Genomic DNA, 20,038 nt, shown 5'->3' on the forward strand with positions numbered 1-20,038 from the left:
CACAACTCAACAACATGGAACATATATGCAGACAGTATGTAGAAGCAAACAATAATAATTTAAAAGTGCAAGTTATTTTCAAGTAAAGTGCAGTTTGTGATTACAAAACAGCATTTAAAAAAAAGTTAGCTTCTGTTAGCGTTAAAACAATGTGGCTAGTTTCAGTTAGCATGCTAAATTGGCAGGCTACGGACATGTTCACCTTGGATCCTGTCCTGTAATATGATGAAGGAGCGGAGCAGGTGAGAGAGACTTTAGGTTAGTGATCTCTGCAAAGAAAGTTAAACCCTGAGCGGTGGTGATGATAGCAGCAGGGTTCAAAGTTGTGACATTAGTTTATTTTTAAAGGTGTGTGAACCGCAGAGCTCAGAGAAGAAGGAGAGCTGAATGAGGACAGGTTCATGTTCAATCCACCAAAACAGGCAGAGAAGAATCCATCACCATGGAATGATAACTGACGTGGAGTCACTGGGACTATTTAAAAAAAAAATGTAAACATAAATCATTTAAAATCAATAAAATAATCTTTAATCAACGTGTTTGTATCTTAAGTTAGTAGCCGGGGAATAAGCGGGATAATGTCTGGTTAGCAGGTGGTTATGGGGAATACAATCCTTCAGGATGGACAGCCTTATTCCAAAATGGATTAAATTCATTCTTTCCCTCAACAATCTACCCACAATACCCCATAAAGACAAAGTAAAACATGTTTTGTAGAAATGTTTGCAAATTGATTAAAAATAAAATGCTCAAATATTGTTTGCAAATGTAATATAACAGAATGTAGAAAAAGTGAAGGGGTATGAATACTGTCCGTACCCACTGTATGAACATACAGAGCTGCTTTGTGTTTAACTGCTGCATTCTGTTTGTTTTAGATATTCCTGATTTATTTACAATCCACACACTGTGAACTTCTCGCCTCTCAAATCTAAAAAAAATAACAAACCAAATGTGAGAAATAGACTTCTAAATCTAAAATAGAGAGTCCTGTTTTGTTCTTTTAGAACTTAAAAAAAAACACTCATTATTCTATAAAACTGAATCCACTGTAAAATGTACCCACCTCTCTCTGAGGTGGAGGCAGAGCTGCACAGCAGAGACAGGGTGATAAAGACACTCAGGAGTTTCTGCAGAAGAGTCATCACAAGTCTGTGAAGGAATTCAGTTTTTAAGTGTTTGTCTGTCAGAGACTATGAGGCATTAAACTGAAGCAAAACAGAAGCTGTGGAGTTATCTCTCATAAAATCATTCTATCAAGTTATTTGTTAAAAAGCTGACTGTTGTGATTTTTATCCATTAAAAAAGGCAGATTTAAAAGCACAAATATCAAACACAATTAAAGTAATTACAGAATGAAAGTGTGACTTACCTGTGCAGATATATTTTGAGTTAAGCTTCCAGAGTGACTTTAACAGCGATGCTAAAACCTGCAGAGAACTTCAAAGAGTCTCAAAGGACTCAAACATCCAGCTCTGTGACGGATGATAAGATGATCCTCCGGTCTGCGTCTACAAACACAGGAGGGTCGACTGATTGATGCAGAGGCTGCTTTCCTTGCTGTGATTGGTCCTCTCGTGTTATTATGTGTGTCTGTACAGGTGAGACGGAGAGGGGGGAGCACATGCAGTCCCACGCAGAGGCATCGTCTGAAGTTGATTTGATTTGACAAACATTGACTTTGCACATGCAGAGATAAATCAGTCTTTAAAGCTCATATAAAAGCAGCTCACTGACCTTTACCTGTATGTTTTATGTCAGAACTGCCTGCATGAAGCATGAAGCATGTTGCATAACAGAGGTGTTATCAATCTTTCCCAGATTTATACTGGAGCCATATTTTTAAACTCATCATGTTCACGCTGGGTTACTTCCTTTTAAGCTGGAAAACTTGTTTTTATTTATACAGCACCTTTCAAGTGTTCAAGCATGCGACCCAAAGTGCTTCATAAAGAACGGAGAGGCAGAAAACAACAGCAAGAGGTTAAATGATACAAGGCTAAAACAAGAAGAGGAAAGTCATATGAAATACTTCAAAATAAAACATAAAATCATTACAATAAAATAAATACCAGTAAAATAAAATAAAATCATGTAAATATCAGGAAAATTAAATAAAAACACTACATTAATTCAATAAAATAAAACTAAATAAATACCAGAAAATAATATAAAATTAATAAAATAAGATCAGAGGAATATCAGAAAAGTAAAATGAAATCACTCTAACAAAATCAGTAAATACTAATATCAAAAAATAAAATAAAAGCAGTTCACTAATTCAATAAAATCAAATCAGATAAATGTCAGAAAGACAAAATAAAATCACTGTAATAAAATCATGTTAAAATCAGGAAAATAAGATAATACCATTTCATTAATTCACTAAAATCAAATCAGATAAATATTAGAAAAACAAAACAAAATCTGTCTAATAAAATAAAATCATGCTAATATCATAAAATAAAATAAAATAAAATAAAATAAAATAAAATAAAAGCAGATAAATTCCAGAATAATTCAATAGAAGAAAAAGAAAGATGTCATCCACAGCTGACTCCCAGACAGATGCATAGAAAGTGTCCTTTATATTGTTTTTTTTTTTTATTATAACCAGTGGACATATAAAGATTATGTTTGATTAATGACACATTTACACTTTGTTTTGTAGAAAGTTTATTTATTTATTTATGGTAGCAAAACATTCAGGCGTACAGATTGCATATTTCAATTCGATGTCAAAGTTTCCCTCTTTCTCTGGAGGGTTCAGAAAAGTGCTTGAAAGTATATTTACTCAAATCAGAGAGTCTATAAAAAGAGACACAGTCAATAATCAAAATGTAGAAACACAAGCATAGTAAACATTTTCAGGAAAAAGAAAAATAGAGATTTGATTTTGATTATTTAAAAAGAGTTTCTTTTTTGGTCATAGAAAGAGATCCACTTAAAAAACAGGTAAACATTGAAGCCACAGAAGCAGCTTCTTAAAAAGGATGTGAATGTAAAATGAAACTCAGATTTAATTTCACCTCACTGAAAGAAACATTCATACATTTCTCTATTTCAGAATATTCATGGCACCATCTGGTTTTATGATTTCCTCTCTCATTTCAAGTAGAAAATTAATGTTTTTACACATTTATATGTGATGGTTTGTCAATCTTTGTATGTTTTATTTTATATATAAATCAACATGTTACATTTTGGTCACAATGTTTTTATCAGGATGTCAATAATCTTAAAAAAAATTCAACACATATAAAATCATTTTGAGATGCAGACACTGGCCTTTGTGTAAAAAAGAAAAGGAAGAAGATGAATGACATTAAAGAAGACGCTCTCCTTCATCTCTACTTGTTTGCACAGTCAGAGCAGAGGATGTCTTTCCCGTTGGCTACGAATCGCTTGTTGGCCAGACTGAGGGAGCATTTCTTACAGTTGAAGCAGTACTCGTGCCAGGAGCTGCCCTCGTAGTTCACCACGTTCACGCCTTTACCGAAACCTGGCAGGAGAAAGAAGAAGAAGTGAGGAAGAGAGAGTAAGGGGGCGTGTCCACTGAGGCTCAGGCTTGGACCAGCTCTTAGTTATGATGCTATAGGCTTAGACTGCTGGGGATACTGACACACTGGGATCCTGTCTTTCCCTCTCTCTCCTCTGTCCTAGTAGTATGGGAGGTCGAGCCTTCAGTTATCAGGCACCTCTCCTTTGTAAGTATCTACCAGTCAGGGTCCAGGAGGCAGACACCCTCTCTACTTCTAAGAGTAGACTTCAAACTTTCCTTTTGGCTCAGGCTTGGACCAGCTCTTAGTTATGCTGCTATAGACTTGGACTGCCAGGGGAACTGACACACTGGGATCCTGTCTTTCCCTCTCTCTCCTCTCTCTGCCTGTCCCCTCCTTTAACTCTCCCTGTCCCATTAAAGTCGCTAACCATAGACCTTTCTGGAGTCCCTGAGCTCCCTTGTCTCGTAGGTTCCTCTGGATCTCTGCCGTAGACGTTCTAGACTCCAGTTGCTACAACTACTGCTATCCGTCTCCCCACTATCATCTCTCTCTCTCTCTTCATCTCCCTCTATCCCTCTCTCCAGCACGGTCTCAGCAGATGTGTGTCTAACATGAGTCTGGTCCTGCTGGAGGTTTCTGCCTGTTAAAGGAAGTTTGTCCTTGCCACTGTAACTTGCTAAATGCTGCAAAGTGCTCTGCTCATGGTGGATTAAGATGAGATCAGACTTCCTTTTTTCTTTTTGATAAAGCTTATAGTTAGAAATGGCTCAGGCTTAGACCAGCTCTTAGTTATGCTGCTATAGGCTTGGACTGCAGGGGGAACTGACACATGTGGATCCTATACCTCCCCTCTCTCTCCTCTCTCTGTCTTTCTCTTACTTTAACTCTTCCTGTCCCATTAAAGTTACTAACCATAGACCTTTCTGGAGTCCCTGAGCTCCCTTGTCTCGTAGGTTCCTCTGGATCTCTGCTGCTGTGGACGTGCCAGACTCCAGCTGCTACAACTACTACTATCCGTCTCACCACTATCATCTCTCTCTCTCTTCATCTCCCTCTATCCCTCTATCCAACTCGGCCTCAGCAGATGTGTGTCTAACATGAGTCTGGTCCTGCTGGAGGTTTCTGCCTGTTAAAGGAAGTTTGTCCTTGCCACTGTAACTTGCTAAATGCTGCAAAGTGCTCTGCTCATGGTGGATTAAGATGAGATCAGACTGAGTCCTGTCTGTAAGATGGGACTGGATCTGATCCTGTCTTGATGTTGGGTCTTTGTTGGGTCACTGAGGTCAGACCTACCTGTGATGGGGTTTTGGCAGCCGCTGCATTTCTTGGCCACAACGGTTTTATAGCAGTCGACACAGAAGACCTGGTCCTGGTGGTTGGTGAAACTCGTCCCGGCTAGAGGCTTTGAGCAGGAGGTGCAGACGAAGCAGTGTCCGTGCCACGGCTGATCTTGGTAGTTCACTCCTCCAGAGGTTATCGGCTGCAGACAGAAGAAGAAGAAGAGTGAAGTGTGTGAACTTTTCTGTCATTGTATGTTTTTTTATGAAAGTTTTGTTGATTTTTATTCTTCCTTTTTTTTTTTTAGCAGTTCATTATTTTAAGATAAAGGAGTTCAGATCTCTCTGTATTTAAAACCTCACCTTCTTGCAGCAGACGCAGTGTTTGGCGAACTTCTTGTCATGGCAGGGGGTGCAGTAAGTGTCGGTTCCTTTGGTGATGAAACTCTGCGATCCTATTGGTCGTTTACAGCTGCAACAGGTGAAACATTCATCATGCCACGAGTTCCCTTTGTACTCCACACTCTCTGTGCCTGCAGAGGATCAGACAGTCAGAGACACAGGTCATTGGAAAGTTACCATCAATGCTCAACTTCAATCAAGCAAGCAATATTTATAGAGACCCTTTTATACAAATCAAATGCAACTCAAAGAGCTTTACGGTGATTAAAAAACAAGAAAGAAACAAAAATAGAATAATGGTAATACAAAATAAAAAAAAGATTAAAGGATTCTGAAGTAGAGACTAAAGCACAATGACAATAATAAAATATATGTATTCAAAAATGAATTAAAGCATCAAAATAACAATAGGAATATAAATAGTAAAATCAAATAAATAAATATTAAAATTAATACATTTTCTGTTGCTGTTATTTTCAGTTTACTTTAGATCATTGGTAAGGGAATATTTTAATTTGGTCTAACAAATATAGCAACTAGAAAAATGTGATGATTCTGAAAACTTTCTTTATTAAATATTTAAAAAATCACTTAGTTTGATAATTAATGGATCACAAAAATAAAATGTATAAGTCACTAAAATTAGCATAGTTCCAAACATCATGACTAATATTTCTAGTTATTTTTCTTGTTGTTTTTTTCTTATTTATTTTCTATATTAAATACAAATCTTTATGTAATGTATATATACATGTAAATAAATGTGTATATTTATTTTCTAGATATTATTTATATATATATTTTTTTTTTTTTACATTTTTTTATATTTATGTTTGATTATTTTATTTTATTTCTCAAAACTTTTTGTACTTTGTGACTGTGCTTGCTGAAAAAAACAACAAATTAAAAAATCTGATATTTTTGAACCCATTGTAGACTAAATTATGTTAAAAATCACTATTATTTTAATAATTTATTTGTTCTCAAAAATTAAATAAATAAGTCAGTAAAAATCTACACAAACTCTCAAGTTATACTTTTCTTGTTCTTTTTATTATTTATTATCTATATTAAATATTTATATATATTCTTATATTTAATTTGTTGTTTTTCTATTGATTTTTTTAACTGTATATATATTTGTTTAATTTATTGTATTTCTCAGAACTCTTTATTAGCACTTCCTGTCTCTGCTAGCTGTAAATAATGTGGTGACCACAGTTGATCCCTCACCAGCAGGTATCGGTTTATAACAGCCGTGGCAGCGAGGAGCGTCCTCTCTGGAGCAGCACTTCCCACACATGATGCGGTCGTCCTTTGTGCTGAAGGGCTCTTTGGCCAGAGGCTTGTAACACTTCGTACAGCGGAAACACTCCTCGTGCCAGAACCGACCCTTATGGCTCAGCTCCTGATGGAGGAAGAGAGAGTGTGATGAGTGGTATGTACAAGGAAACAAAAAGGCATCTCTCACCAAAGTAAACATGCACTGAACACCACACACTTTGGACTCCACAGGGATTGGTCGATGGCACTGAGCGCAGGAGTTGGCGCAGAACTTTGAGTAGCAGCGGGTGCAGACCGGCCTGCCCTCCTTACGGACGAACTTCTTCCCTGCGAGGTCATCCCGGCAGTAGAAACAGTTCGTGCTGTCGGCCATCGTCACTCAGAGGAAGATTCAAATCTACAACAAATAAAGTAAGAAGATGGAAAATCTTAATCCAGGTCATTAGGCCATGATGTTGATTTTACTGTGTTTACTTATTTCAGCTCAAAACAAACAACTCAAATGTTTCTTTTAGAGTTTAGTTACACAGAAGAGCTGGAAGGTCTCACATCTGACAGATCAAAAACACAAAGTGAGGCCTTCTAACTTTAAAATAAAGACACATAGATCTGTACATTAGTATGTTTAAGTCTGCTGTGTTGATTGTAACATAAATCAGCCACTCTCATAATAAAAGTCACATTTGACTCACAACCAAGTTTTCTATTTGAAGAAGGCTACCTGAAATCACCACCAGAGGGCGCTGTGTCTCTGAAAACAAAGAAACAGAAACCTTCTGTGCCACCTTTTTCTCATGAGCTACTTTTCATTCTCTGCCCTGACACAAGAAAGGCACCTCTGCAGTCTTTGTCCTGCATAAAGGAGTAGAAACCAGGTGTGTGTTTGTGTGTGCACCTGTGTGTTTGCAGTAGTGAGTGCTTTATGTGCTGTGTGATATGACTCACTCACTCCTCTTGTCTGTACCTGATAAAACAGCTCAGTGAGCTGATAACTTCCAGATAAGGAGCAAAAGCTGGATTAAGAGGCAGGAAGCAACACAAACACAGATACTGAGTTTCCAAAATGAGGAAGTTAGTAGTTTATTCTGAAGTTTATCTTAAAGTCCTGAGCTTCTGTTTTTTCAGAGGAAGGTGTCGTCATGAAGACAACTTTTTTAAAGTCTGATATTTTCCACAGCCTCAGGTCACATTTATACTCAATCAGCTGATCATCTCAGAAAAGAGCAGCAGCAGAATTTAGACATCATGTGACGATCAAAAGAACAAGTCACTAGTTATATTTATTTATTTATTTATTTAATCAGGTTAGGTTCAGGTTCAAAGGTTTTTATTGTCAGTTTTCTCTGTATATACGAGACATACAGGAAAAACGAGATGCTGTTTCTCTCTTCCAGCTTTTAAATATCCAAAATTTAAATCTCAAATACAATAAAATATAATAAAATACAGTTCTATAAAAACATCCTCTGTACACAGTGCAGGTAGTGCAGTGACAGTTTAAACATGGACAATGAAAATGAAATATATAACAGTGCAAATGAATAGTCCCATTAAGACCTCTCCCACCACCTTCAAATCCCTCTTCAAAACTCACCTTCTCCACCCAGCCTACTCGCTTTAATTTTCTTTAAGGGACTGGAATGACTTCACTTTCATTTTTCTAGTACTGCATCGTTATTCTGTTGTATTTCAATCAATCAATCAACCTTTATTTGTATAGCGCCAAATCACAACAAAAGTTATCTCAAGATGCTTTCACAAACAGAGCAGGTCTAGACCGTACTCTATGTCACATCCTGAACAGAGACCCAACATCAAGGCAGGGTAAGACTCAGTCTGACCCCACCTTAATCCATCATGAGCATTGCACCTCGCAGTATTTAGCTAGTTACAGTGGAGAGGACAAACTTCCTGTAACAGGCAGAAACCTCCAGCAGGACCAGACTCATGTTCATATTTATTTACAGTTGAGTGTTGTATTTACTGTTGGTATGTTGTAAGGTGACCTTGAGTGTCCAGAAAGGTGCCTATAAATAAAATGTATTATTATTTTTATTATTATTATAAGATCAAAGCTCTCTTTTTCAAGGGAGCCCTGGATAAGACAGTCAGCAGCAGAAACACAGACACACAGAGAACCAAAGTACAATTTACAAGCACAGTGTTTGTCACTGAAAGAGCAATTACCTAAGAGGCAGTTTTATAACAAATTAAACAACAACATCCTAGAGATTCTACTTCAAAGTCTTTATTGCTTCATGCATTAAACTACACAACAGTTCCATTAAGCTCCTACTGGACAAGTCGCCTTTAAAGTCCTGTTTCTACAGTATCTCACTTATAAGGGTCACACATCAGCCCACAGAGCCGGTTTACTTTTAGAAGTTACATGTAGATATGTCTTGTAAACTCTCCTCCTCATTTGTCTGTGTTGTTGTGGTTTGCGTGGCTCTGTGGGTAGATTTGCATTAAGCATGCACCTCATGCACAGAGGCTGAAGTCCTCATCTCTGCAGTTGCTGCTTGAACTTCCAGTCACGGCCCTTTGCTGCATGTCTTCCCCCTCTCTCTTCTCCCCACATGTCCTGTCTCTCTTCAGCTGTCTTATCTAACAAATGCATCAAAAGCCCAAATAGTGGAGCTGTGTCTGCTGAAGCAGTGCGTGCACATTGCCATGTATCTACTCGTCGGGTTGGACCGTCGTCCACAGAGAGAGAGCTGCAGTAGAAGGACTGTATTTATGAAGTCGAGGCATTTGTTTTCTTTTTTCCTTATTCAGAAAACATCAAACTCTGGATCCCTCTGCAGCTTTATGTAACTCTGTTCTCACGCAACATCGTCCAAAAATCACTCTCCCTAAAATAAGACTCATTAAAATCCCAAACATGGAACCAAAATCACCATGTGGACCATCATAACTCGCTCACACAGCTGTGATTACAGGGCCAGGATTCAGACAGTAAATAATACACAACATGATCACAGCAACACACACACACACACACACACACACACACACACACACGGACACGGACACGGACACGGGCACAAGGTCATGTCGAAGAAATGATGTTGCTCCGTTATTCCCCACGTCCAGTTCACGCTGGCTGACTGCGAGGAATGTGTGTGTGTGTGTGTGTGTGTGTGTGTGTGTGTGTGTGTGTGTGTGTGTGTGTGTGTGTGTGTGTGTGTGTCTGCACAGTTAGGTGAACATATGAAGGAATGCCTGGTATGACTACTGTGGTTAGATCTGGACCCTTGACAACTCTTTGACAGAATCTCCACACACACACACACACACACACACACACACACACACACACACACACACACACACACACACACACACACTCCACCTCTCACATGGACCACTCCCCAGGAAACCACAGAAACCCCAAACTATAGTGTTCCGCTCCTGGTTGGAGCTGCATGTGGACTCAGATTCAGGAGGAAGTTCTGGTTTTGGCTGAGGATCGGTGTAACCACGAGTTCAGGCAGCGATCACGAATGTCCAAGTCCTAATAGTTGATACTCTTACAAGGTATGGAAGAGGACTAGGGCCAATGAAAAAAATTATTGGGAGATTAGGGCAGGAAAATAATATTATTTTCTGACCTCTTTTTAATTATTATTCTGACTTTTTTTTAACAGAAATCAGAGATTAAAGTCAGAAAAATAAATTCTACCATTTTTTAAATTCTGATTTTAAAGTCAGAATTCGAAAAAGAAAAAAATCAGATTTACTTATTTATTTATTCTTATGTATTTATTAAAAAAACAAGTATTTATTTATTCATATAAAAATTAATATTTATTAATGAAGTAAAATATATTTTTATTTATTTAAAAAATATATGTATTTATTTATTTTAAAGTTTTTTTTGTTTATTAATTTTAAAATAAATGAAGTTAAGGTGTTAACTTAGATTCGGGAGTAGGACCACGCCTAAACCACACCCTCAATCACCTGACAAGCCTTCTTAAACGTAGCCAGCCTACTCCAACTGCTTGTCCGTGATTCTTCAACCCACCCTCCCTCACCTTACTCTACTGCACTTAACCTATTTCCTTGTCCTCTCCTACTCAACTCGTGCTCGCTCCTTCTATGCCCTGTCTACTTCCAGGTACAACCTGGGTCAAGATCAGCTCCGGCATGATAACGCTGAGACGGAACCCCCATCCTGAGTCTCCTTCTGCTGGGCACACCACGCACAACTAATTCATTAAATGTTCAACTTATATCCTTGTGTGGCGTGGTCCTTGCTAGTGAAATATTTGTTTATTCATTTAAGAATATATTCATTTATTTATTTAAAACATATTTATTGATTTTACTGGCTGACTGGCTTACCTCCCAAAAACTGTAGTGGCCCTAATCCTCCTCTCTTTAAAAGTGCTTATAGGATAGATAAACTGGTGGACAGGTAGTTTTTCTGCTTGTTGTAAAATCCCACCAATAAATCTCCTTCTATTGAAATCTAGACATTTTTATGTAAAGATTTCTAAGGGGAGTCTTTGGCAAAGGCCTTGGAGGATTCTTGGACATTAAACTCAGGAGTTATTAACTTTATATTCACCCCACGAGTCTATTATTTACTCTGTCTCTGACAGATACAGCTCTGTATATTATGCAACTATCCCACGTCTTAAAAGCTCTCTCTCTCAGTTCTGTAAATTCACTCGAAAAGACGGACCTGAAACTAAATCATGAAAACTGAGAGTGGAAGTACAGAGTTGGATTAGCAGTGAGGGTCAAGAATGGTTCAGAGCAGCTGAATTCAGAGTCAGTGTCAGTGTGATAAATCCAATTGGTTCCAAGTGCAACATTAAAATTAAACGTTGTAAATCCAAATGATTAGAAAATAAAATGTAAATAAAAAATGTTTCAAATTCAGTTTTTGAGGAACCAAATCAAACAGCAATCCTGCCAAACATCTCTTTAAAAATGGGACCAGCGTTAGTGAAGTCACCAATGTGTTTCTGAAAAGGAATTATGAAGCCCAAAAACGGCCGCCATATTGAAAATGCTGACTCCAACTAAACTCCTCAAAACAAGTTTAGAAACTTTATTTCGGTCAATTATTTCTCCCCTTTAATAATACCAATAGGTGTTGTATTATATATCGTTGGAAAGCCTGATTAGTCACCTTTACAACAAGGTGTAACTTGTAATGATTGTGCTTCTGTGGAATGAGTTACCCAGCTAAACGTGTGGGTAGTGCCCCCATAAAAATGGCCAAAATCACCTGCGATATTCTCCTGTTGGTATTCACTCTTGCTTGTATATAACAGCTCAGCTACAAACAGGCAAAGAGATGGTCATAACACTGAGCGTGTTAACATGGAACCTAATGAGGTTTCCTTGGCTTTTGCAGCAAGTCTCTAGTGGACACTGGAGGAACTGCAGGCTTTGACAACAGACTGATATCTGTAGTATTTTTATGTTCAGGGAGGACACAACTAAACATTTAACAGTCCACTTTAGGCTTCAGGGAGAGTCAGGGTTTTCCTCTGAAAGCCTAAAAGTGTGACTGTTAATGAGGTTAATAAAATAACTTTGTGTCTCGTCTCCTCGGCAGACAAAGGATCTACAAACTGCTGCAGACATCATGTGGAGCGGACAAACATCCTCCTCTCAGTGACCGGCTGAGTCTTTACTTTTTACTGGAAGAACCTGCAGCTGGTGTTTGTCCACTGGGTGAGGTGATCCATCCATCCTCACTGAACGACTGCAAGTCAAGACGAGCAAAGATAAGGTGTGACATTTACCTGTCACCTCTTTCCCTTCCTGCTTCTCTTTGCATCACTAAGACGTGTTTCTGATCTCTACATCTCTCTGATGAATGTTCTTGAAAGCTGCTCTGGAAAGCTTGCAGTGCACGTTGTTCCCTGCTGCACTGGAACACTGTGAAGGTCTGAGTCTGTGGAGCAGCTCATTAAAATGCTTGGCTACAAACATGTTGAAAACTTTATCTGATGGGAGGCGAACAATGGCTGACAGGAAGCCAGCCAGAATCCACACAGGTTACAGGAGAATAACTCAGGTTACACTGACGTCAGAGGGCTCGGAGGGCTCGGAGGGCAGTGTTCCTGCATGTCTTTACTTTGTTTTTCCCCTATAAATATTCCTGCTCTGTCATGCAGCGACAGCACGGATACAGCATTCTCTCGGAGCCAAGCTGCCAATACAAAAACACTGGTTTCCACAGAAACGGTTTAATGGGAAATGAAGATGTGTCACTCGGTCGAATGTGGAGGCAGGAAGCACTCTGGACGACTTGTTGTGTGAGTGTGTGTTAGTCACATTGTGAGGGAGTTAATCTGTTATAGAGGTGACATCATTTGAACTCAGTGTTCTGGTTCCCTGAGGGGAAACCATTAGATTTAGTGGACATGTTTTGTGGTTCTGGTATTGTTCATTTTCTTGTGGCTGAAGTAATCAGGCATTAGTCAGAGCGATTTCCAAATGAAGTAGAGTGCATTTGTTGTAGCTACATCTCAGGCAACAATGGAGGTCTGTTGTTGCATTGATAGTTAAATACAGGAAGTAGATGTTGGGTTATGTTGGATTAGAAAATGACAAGAATCCTGCTCACTGTCCAACTTGCAAAAAAAGATTTAATGGCAACACTTCGGTCCTTGACCTTCATCATACAAACTGTTTGCAGAAATGAGCAGAACAACTTAAAAAGAGTGTGGCTACCAGTCTGCACCATAGACTGTATGATAAATGAACGTAGTATCTATGATGTCTTTCTGAAGCGCTGTTCCTGAAGCCAATCGTCGGCAGCTGCCATATTGGAAATGTTGAAATCAACCAAACATTGTCCAAGCTAGTGTGAGGAAAAGAGGCGGGCCTTTAGCCTCCTCGCTAACAGCTACAGTGTTCCCGCCTGTCAATCAATTCAGCCATGCCCTTATTTGAGCAAAACTAGTAAGTTTAATATCTTCAAAAAATAAGAAATTCAACCCCCTTCAGTGTGCCGATAGAGAAATGAGCTATTCAGACCTAAACTGTTTTTTGAACCAGGCTGTAAACATGTTTATTTCTGCTGTAAAGATCGTCTTCTTTGAATGGGTGTGTATGTGGTTTCCTGTGTTTCTGCTGCCAGCCTCTAGTGGACGCTCAATGAACTGCAGTTCTTAACACTCCCGCATTGGCTTCATATTCTAAGACCGGAGGTTGCTGCTTGATCAGATCCTATCAAATGTTTTGGAGCAACTTCTAAGTCAGCACTCTCCACCACCATCAACAAAGACTCCAGTGAGGGGCGGCTAAACAGATCTGTAAAACTCAAAGTAAGGGATACTGAAGCTGTTTTGGAAAAGACACCTATGTGGGCTTCCTCTTGAAACCCTGAAAGGAAATGTTGTGTGTTTTTTGGCGTTCATTTCGATCGTTGGTTGAGTTGAAGTTAGGGTTTAGTGAGACTTTAATTTGAGTTACAATCTGTGAGAACGGTTTGGAAGTGGGATTTTGTTGGTGAGAGATTTATGAACAGAGACTAGAACAAGCACAGAGGGCTTTAACGCACCACAAGATCATTTTAACATCAGGTCTTAACACTGGAGTCGTTCTCCAACAGGACTGCACTGTTGCCTCCACACACACACATACAGACACGCACCCACACACACACACGGTGCCACAGATATTCATGGAAATGGAAATTGGTCATACATAACTGCTGCTGATGGCTTCCAGTTTTGTCAGCTGCTCTGAAAGACGGCTCAGTCTCTGAGTGGAGGACAGAGGGAGGAGGAGGAGAAGAACAGGGAACAGAGAGTTATGTTGAGGGTGAAGAACAGCTAACCTGCAGCTTCTGGTAAAACCATCACGTCTGTCCTGTCGTAGGAGGAGGACATGCTGCGTTTCTGCAGCCTCAGATCTGTTTCACCGGCTCCATGCCTCCGTAAGGAATGCAGCTCATGAAGGCCAACTCAAATAATTAAATCTCTTTGGGAGCCGATGTGGAGCTCAGATGTTTAGCCGACCTCTGTGCTGAGTTTTCATTACTAATGCTTATTTATTTTTGGGAAAGTTTTGAGATACTGTCCCGGGAATCAGTGGTGGGAATGCTCCAAGAGATCATATCTGATTATGGATGCATAGATATATCGTGAAGGTGTAATAACTTAATCTCTTTTAAAATCTTTTAGCATCTTTCAGTGAGTTGTTTTAGGTTTTAAGCAGGTGAATGTGTCTCCCCCAAAGACAGAACATGAACACACCACAGTCAGGACTCCCAAACTTGGGAAACAGGAGCATGTGAGGAGGTGAAGTGTGTGTGGAAGTAGAGATCACACCTGCAGCACACTCCGAGTATGAGGTCAGCCAGAGGTTTGAGAGCATGACTCCACCAGCGTTAATGAGAGGTCAATGTAAACACAGGACACTGGAAAATAAAGGGTGTGTGTGTGTGAGAGTGTGTGTGTGTGTAAGTGGCTGCACCGTGCCAACTTCACCGTTCTGTGCAGACTTCCTGTTTCTTGGTTTCCCGCGACATTCTTCAGCAATAAGCTCATGCCACACACAAACACACACACACACCCACACACACACACACATGCATGCACACACACACACACACACAAAATAAAAAGGGTTTCTCCCCCTTTTTTTTTCTATATTCTGTCGTCTTTCTCGTGTACGTGATTTTCCTCTCCTCAGTAATGAATGATGTCACCTCACTGTGTTTTGACTTTACACCACAGTATTAGATGAGAGCTCCGTGTTTCCACCTGTCACCTTGGTGTTGTCAGAGTCAGGTGAGAGGTGAAGCTGAGTATACAGAGAGAGAGAGAGATAAAAGTGTTCAAGGATTTAAACCTTAACACTGGTTGTTCCAAATCTTTAAAACAGAGTGTCTGCAGACTGCCTGACTCAGGAGGACATTACTACGGTGGCCCTGAGAGCTCACAGCACTGCAACTTAAGAAAACACATGCAAAAAGACAAAACACAAGAAAATTAAGAAAACATCCTCATCAATTTGACAACACATGCGCAGCATTTAGAAAAACGCTCTGCAAAGACCACAGAACAACACATTAGAAAAACAGGATGCAAATAGACCGCAACACAACGGAAGTGTTTCCAGAGGACACTTAAAATAGATGCACACGTCTGCGCATGTGTTGTCAAATTGATGAAGCTGTTTTCTTAATTTGCTTGTGTTTTGTCTTTTTGCATGTGTTTTCTGAAGTTGCAGTGCTGTGAGCTCTCAGGGCCACCGTACATTACATATGCGTATACCTTACATTCCCTGAAACTTGAATCTAAAACTCCAATTAACAATGCTTCTGTATTCAAACCCTGACAGTAGCTTATTCCTCTGTCTTAAATTGCGTCCCAGGGCTCCTTAGATCCTCCCATATTCCCAATTTTCCAAGTAAGGTTTATGAGTTAAACTTTGTCCGTGATGAAATGATGATGAACAGCAGATGAAAGATTGTTCTGAATCTCGAAATGACTCAGAGCTTTCAAACAAGTTGGTAGTTGTCTGAAAGTGAATGCATGCTCTAGTACTCTTCTTAAAACCAATAAGACTCTGATTTCTATGTAGTGATAGCCAACTGATTAGACACTTTCTGTCTTGTTAATCAGTGTCTATAGGTGCTTTTCATCAAGCGTCCACTAGAGGCTGGCTGCAGAAACACAGGAAACCACATACACACCCATTCAAAGAAGACGATCTTTACAGCAGAAATAAACATGTTTACAGCCTGGGACAAGAGACGGTTGAGGTCTGCATAGCTCATTTCTCTATCCACACACACTGTACGGGGGTGAGTTTTTTTTATAACTTGTTATTTTTGAAGATATTAAACTTACTAGTTTTGCCCAAATAAGGGCATAGCTGACTTGATTGACAGGTGGGAACACTGTAGCTGTTAGCGAGGAGGCTAAAGGCCCGCCTCTTTACCTCACACTAGCTTGGATGAAGTTAGGTTGATTTCAACATTTCCAATATGGCAGCTGCCGACGATCGGCTTCAAAACAGCGCTTCAAAAAGACATCACGGGTCTACGTCCATTTTTTATAGTCTATGATGCAGACTGGTAAACACACTCTTTTTAAGTTGCTCTGCTCGTCTCTGCAAACGGTTTTATGATGAAGTTGTAGGACCGAACGTAATGTTGCTGTTAAATCTTTTTTGCAAGTTTGGACAGTGAGCGGGATTCTTGTAGTTTTCTAACCCAACATCTACTTCCTGTATTTAACCATTTATGCAACAACAGACCTGCAGTGTTGCCTGAGATGTAGCTACAACAAATGCTCTCTACTTCATTTAGAAATCGCTCTGACTACTTCAGCCACAAGAAAATGAACAATACCAGAACCACAAAACATGTCCACTAAATGTCATGGTTTCCCCTCAGGGAACCAGAACACTGAGTTCCAATGATGTCACCTCTATAACAGATTAACTCCCTCACAATGTGTGGACGCTCAAGGAACTGCAGTTTATAACACTTCTGCATGGGCCTCATATTTTGAGACCGGAGGTTGCTGCATGTACACAACTGTTATTAGCAATTAACAACTAGCATGAGCACTGTGTAACGTCACTAATAAAACATAATAATAGGAAGAGAAGACGACAGAAATCCTTAACTGAGGTGGTAAAGCTGCTTCCCTGCTTCCTACAGATATGCCTATCTAGATTTACTTCCTCCTCTTCGTTAATTATGAAAGTCTTTTTTCTGTCAACATCCCAACCTCTGATTATCGTCTGCACATCTCAACAGTCTTAAACACGCTGCCAAATTTCCACATCAAACCCTACTGTACTGTCATGTCGTCAGAGCCCTTAGACCGCAGAACACCATTAAAACCTGCACTAAAAGTCTGAGGGGTTTTACATCAGGGATCCATGAAAAGAAGAAACACGGCGTCTGAAGCTCGTTTTAATTCCACCCTGTAATAACACAACAGGCCAAACACAACTGGGACTTACTGTGACATGAAGCCAGACAAATTGTGTAAAGTTTTACGAGCCTGTGATGTATTTTATGGGAATGAGCTCATGGTAATTTCTTTAACATGCAGGCAGAGGCATAGAGTCCTGCTGAAACCCCCTATGGTCCTCTGGTGTGTGTGCGCTTGTGTGTGTGAGTGTGTGTGTGTGTCAGGCTACAAAAGGTCAGTCACACATATGGGTCTGTCTTGGTTTATTTACCGTCTGTGTGCATGTGCAGTCGTGAGCGCTGTTGGAAAAACTTGAGGTACCTCCGTGTGACTGTTCAAATAAGCAGGAGCTTCAGTCTGCAGACAGAACTGAACTTTATGAGGACATTTCTCTTGATTTGCAACATTTGGGAGGACTGAATTTAGAAACAACTTCCCTTTAGTTTTCTGAAAGTAGTTTTTGGACAATCTAACAGATGGGACATCACAGTGGCGTACGCAGGATGTTTGAGGGAGAAAGAAAAAAAGGGCCCGTCCTTTCAAACCCCTGGTACTCACAGTTTAGGAGGAATTTAAATGTTAAAGGTTTACACATTTTAGGGGCATCCAGAGGGAACTTTTTTACACTTTAAACATTTAAAGGGCATCCAGAGGGAACTTTTTTATACGCTTTAAACATTTGAGGGTTATCCAGAGGGAACTTTTTAATGTATTAAAGATTTAAGGGGCATCCAGAGGGAACTTTTTTACACTTTATACATTTGAGGGGCATCCAGAGGGAACTTTTTAATGTATTAAACATTTAAGGGGCATCCAGAGGGAACTTTTTTACACTTTAAACATTTAAGGGCCATCCAGAGGTCACTTTTTTATACGCTTTAAACATTTAAGCGGCATCTAGAGGGAACTTTTTTACACTTTACACATTTGAGGGGCATCCTGAGGGAACTTTTTAATGTATTAAACATTTAAGGGGCATAGAGAGGGAACTTTTTTACACTTTATACATTTGAGGGCTATCCAGAGGGAACTTTTTTAAACTTTATACATTTGAGGGGTATCCTGAGGGAACTTTTTAATGTATTAAACATTTAAGGGGCATCCAGAGGGAACTATTTTACTTTTTATACATTTGAGGGGCATCCAGAGGGAACTTTTTTACACTTTACACGTTTAAGGGGCATCCAGAGAGAACTTTTTTCGCTTTATACATTATAGGGGCATCCAGGCACTTTTAAAGATTTGAGGGGCATGAAGAGGTCACTTTTGTACACATTAAATATTCAAGGGGCCATCCTGAGGTCACTTTTTATACGCTTTAAACACTTGAGTTGCATACAGAGGGCTACTTTTTCATGCATTTTCCAGTGAAAGAGCACCCAAAAGGCATTTTTAATGTTTAACTACTACAGTGTAATCCATGAGGGCACTTTACTGTGTTTTTTTTTTTTTACATGAGGGTCCCAGGGGGGTGGTGTACCCACCTGAGTACACCACTGCACTGCGACTCCATGTTATCCTCTTTATTGTTATGAATAATCTGACTTTATCTGCTTTATTATTGGCTGCTGTTTCACAATCTGCCATGAGCTCCATGTGTAACGGTGAGACTGGCCAGGCATACACATGGATCCCATTTCATTGCAACAAAACAAGAGCATTTAAGTCAGATGAATCATTAACACCGATCCCAACACACACACACTCTCACACACACACACACACATGTAAAATAGGACAATGAAACAGCACTACAGGAATTTTAATTGACCTCTATAGTGCATTTTAAGCTCAGTGGTTCCATCAGTGAGTGAAAAAAGCAGGCATCCTAACTGGAAACAGATTTCAGAAGCAGCCTTGGCCTCTTCAAGTCAACTGTAACTGTAGCTCACACACACACGCACATCACACACACACACACACACACACACACACACACACACATTACACACACACACACACACACACACACACATTACACCACACACACACACACACTTACAGACAGACAGATAGCCAACGCCCCAGACAACTTTAAGACCTGTTTCCTGTCCAGATATCAAAATACAGCTTTGCAAGTGTAAATGTCCATGAAATCTGAACATGTGTGACAGAGGAACATGTTACTGTGCAGCTGCTCCTGAGACATGATGCAGAGGAGACTTCCTTTCCTTTAAAATACACCACTTTTAATATTTATATTTTAATAATTCCTCATAAAAAGTGCAGATCACATTAGAGCAACAGTTTAATCAGACTTCATCTAACCTGCATGTGCAAGATCAAACTTAAAACCAGTCGAAACGCAGAAGAAGAAGAAGAAGAAGAGCCAGGTTAGGAGAGGCAGGAAACAGCAGGAGACAGCGGGGCTCAGAGGCCAGCTTACCGGGCTCAGGTAGAGGACTGCAGTGGGGAGGAGCGGAGACCCCTCAGCTGTGAGCAGCAGCGGAACTCTGCTTCAACCAGAGACCCTCACACGGTCTAAATCCAGACTTCCATCTGCGGCTGCGTCAAGCCAGACAGGCACAGACCGGATATGAGAGGGCGTACTTTCAAATTAAAGCCGGAAGTACGCGTGAGACGCAAGAAAATAATAGTGAAACATTTTTCATTAGTATTATTTTATTGTTTTACATTTTAGTTCTGTTTTCATGTTGATTTA

The 20,038-nt window shown here is 39.7% G+C and overlaps 1 protein-coding gene across 2 annotated transcripts; it reads right to left on the minus strand.

Moving 5' to 3' along the window:
* Nucleotides 1-2,659: 2,659 nt before the first annotated feature.
* Nucleotides 2,660-19,895, minus strand: LOC117812205 (four and a half LIM domains protein 1-like). Of its 2 annotated transcripts, XM_034682838.1 has the most exons (7): nucleotides 19,763-19,895; nucleotides 14,147-14,203; nucleotides 6,684-6,863; nucleotides 6,416-6,590; nucleotides 5,144-5,313; nucleotides 4,797-4,983; nucleotides 2,660-3,502 (listed from the first exon to the last, which is right to left on the minus strand). In XM_034682838.1, exons 3-7 carry the CDS (start codon nucleotides 6,837-6,839, stop codon nucleotides 3,351-3,353), a joined length of 840 nt encoding a protein of 279 aa, XP_034538729.1. In that variant the 5' UTR covers nucleotides 6,840-6,863; nucleotides 14,147-14,203; nucleotides 19,763-19,895; the 3' UTR covers nucleotides 2,660-3,350. The 2 variants fall into 2 exon arrangements, with proteins under 2 accessions (XP_034538729.1, XP_034538728.1); XM_034682837.1 differs by lacking the exon at nucleotides 14,147-14,203.
* Between the last annotated feature and the right edge of the window lie 143 nt (nucleotides 19,896-20,038).

This window comes from Notolabrus celidotus, chromosome 5, assembly GCF_009762535.1.
Source record: "Notolabrus celidotus isolate fNotCel1 chromosome 5, fNotCel1.pri, whole genome shotgun sequence".
NCBI classification, from domain to species: domain Eukaryota; kingdom Metazoa; phylum Chordata; class Actinopteri; order Labriformes; family Labridae; genus Notolabrus; species Notolabrus celidotus.

Excerpts from the sequence above, each read along its gene's own strand:
- LOC117812205 (XM_034682837.1), bottom strand. The coding sequence starts at position 6,839 with ATGGCCGACAGCACGAACTGTTTCTACTGCCGGGATGACCTCGCAGGG. Across the intron at positions 6,591-6,683 it reads CAATCCCTGTGGAGTCCAAA|GAGCTGAGCCATAAGGGTCG; the intron begins GTGTGTGGTGTT and ends TTCCTCCATCAG. Across the intron at positions 3,503-4,796 it reads CTGCCAAAACCCCATCACAG|GTTTCGGTAAAGGCGTGAAC; the intron begins GTAGGTCTGACC and ends TTCTCCTGCCAG.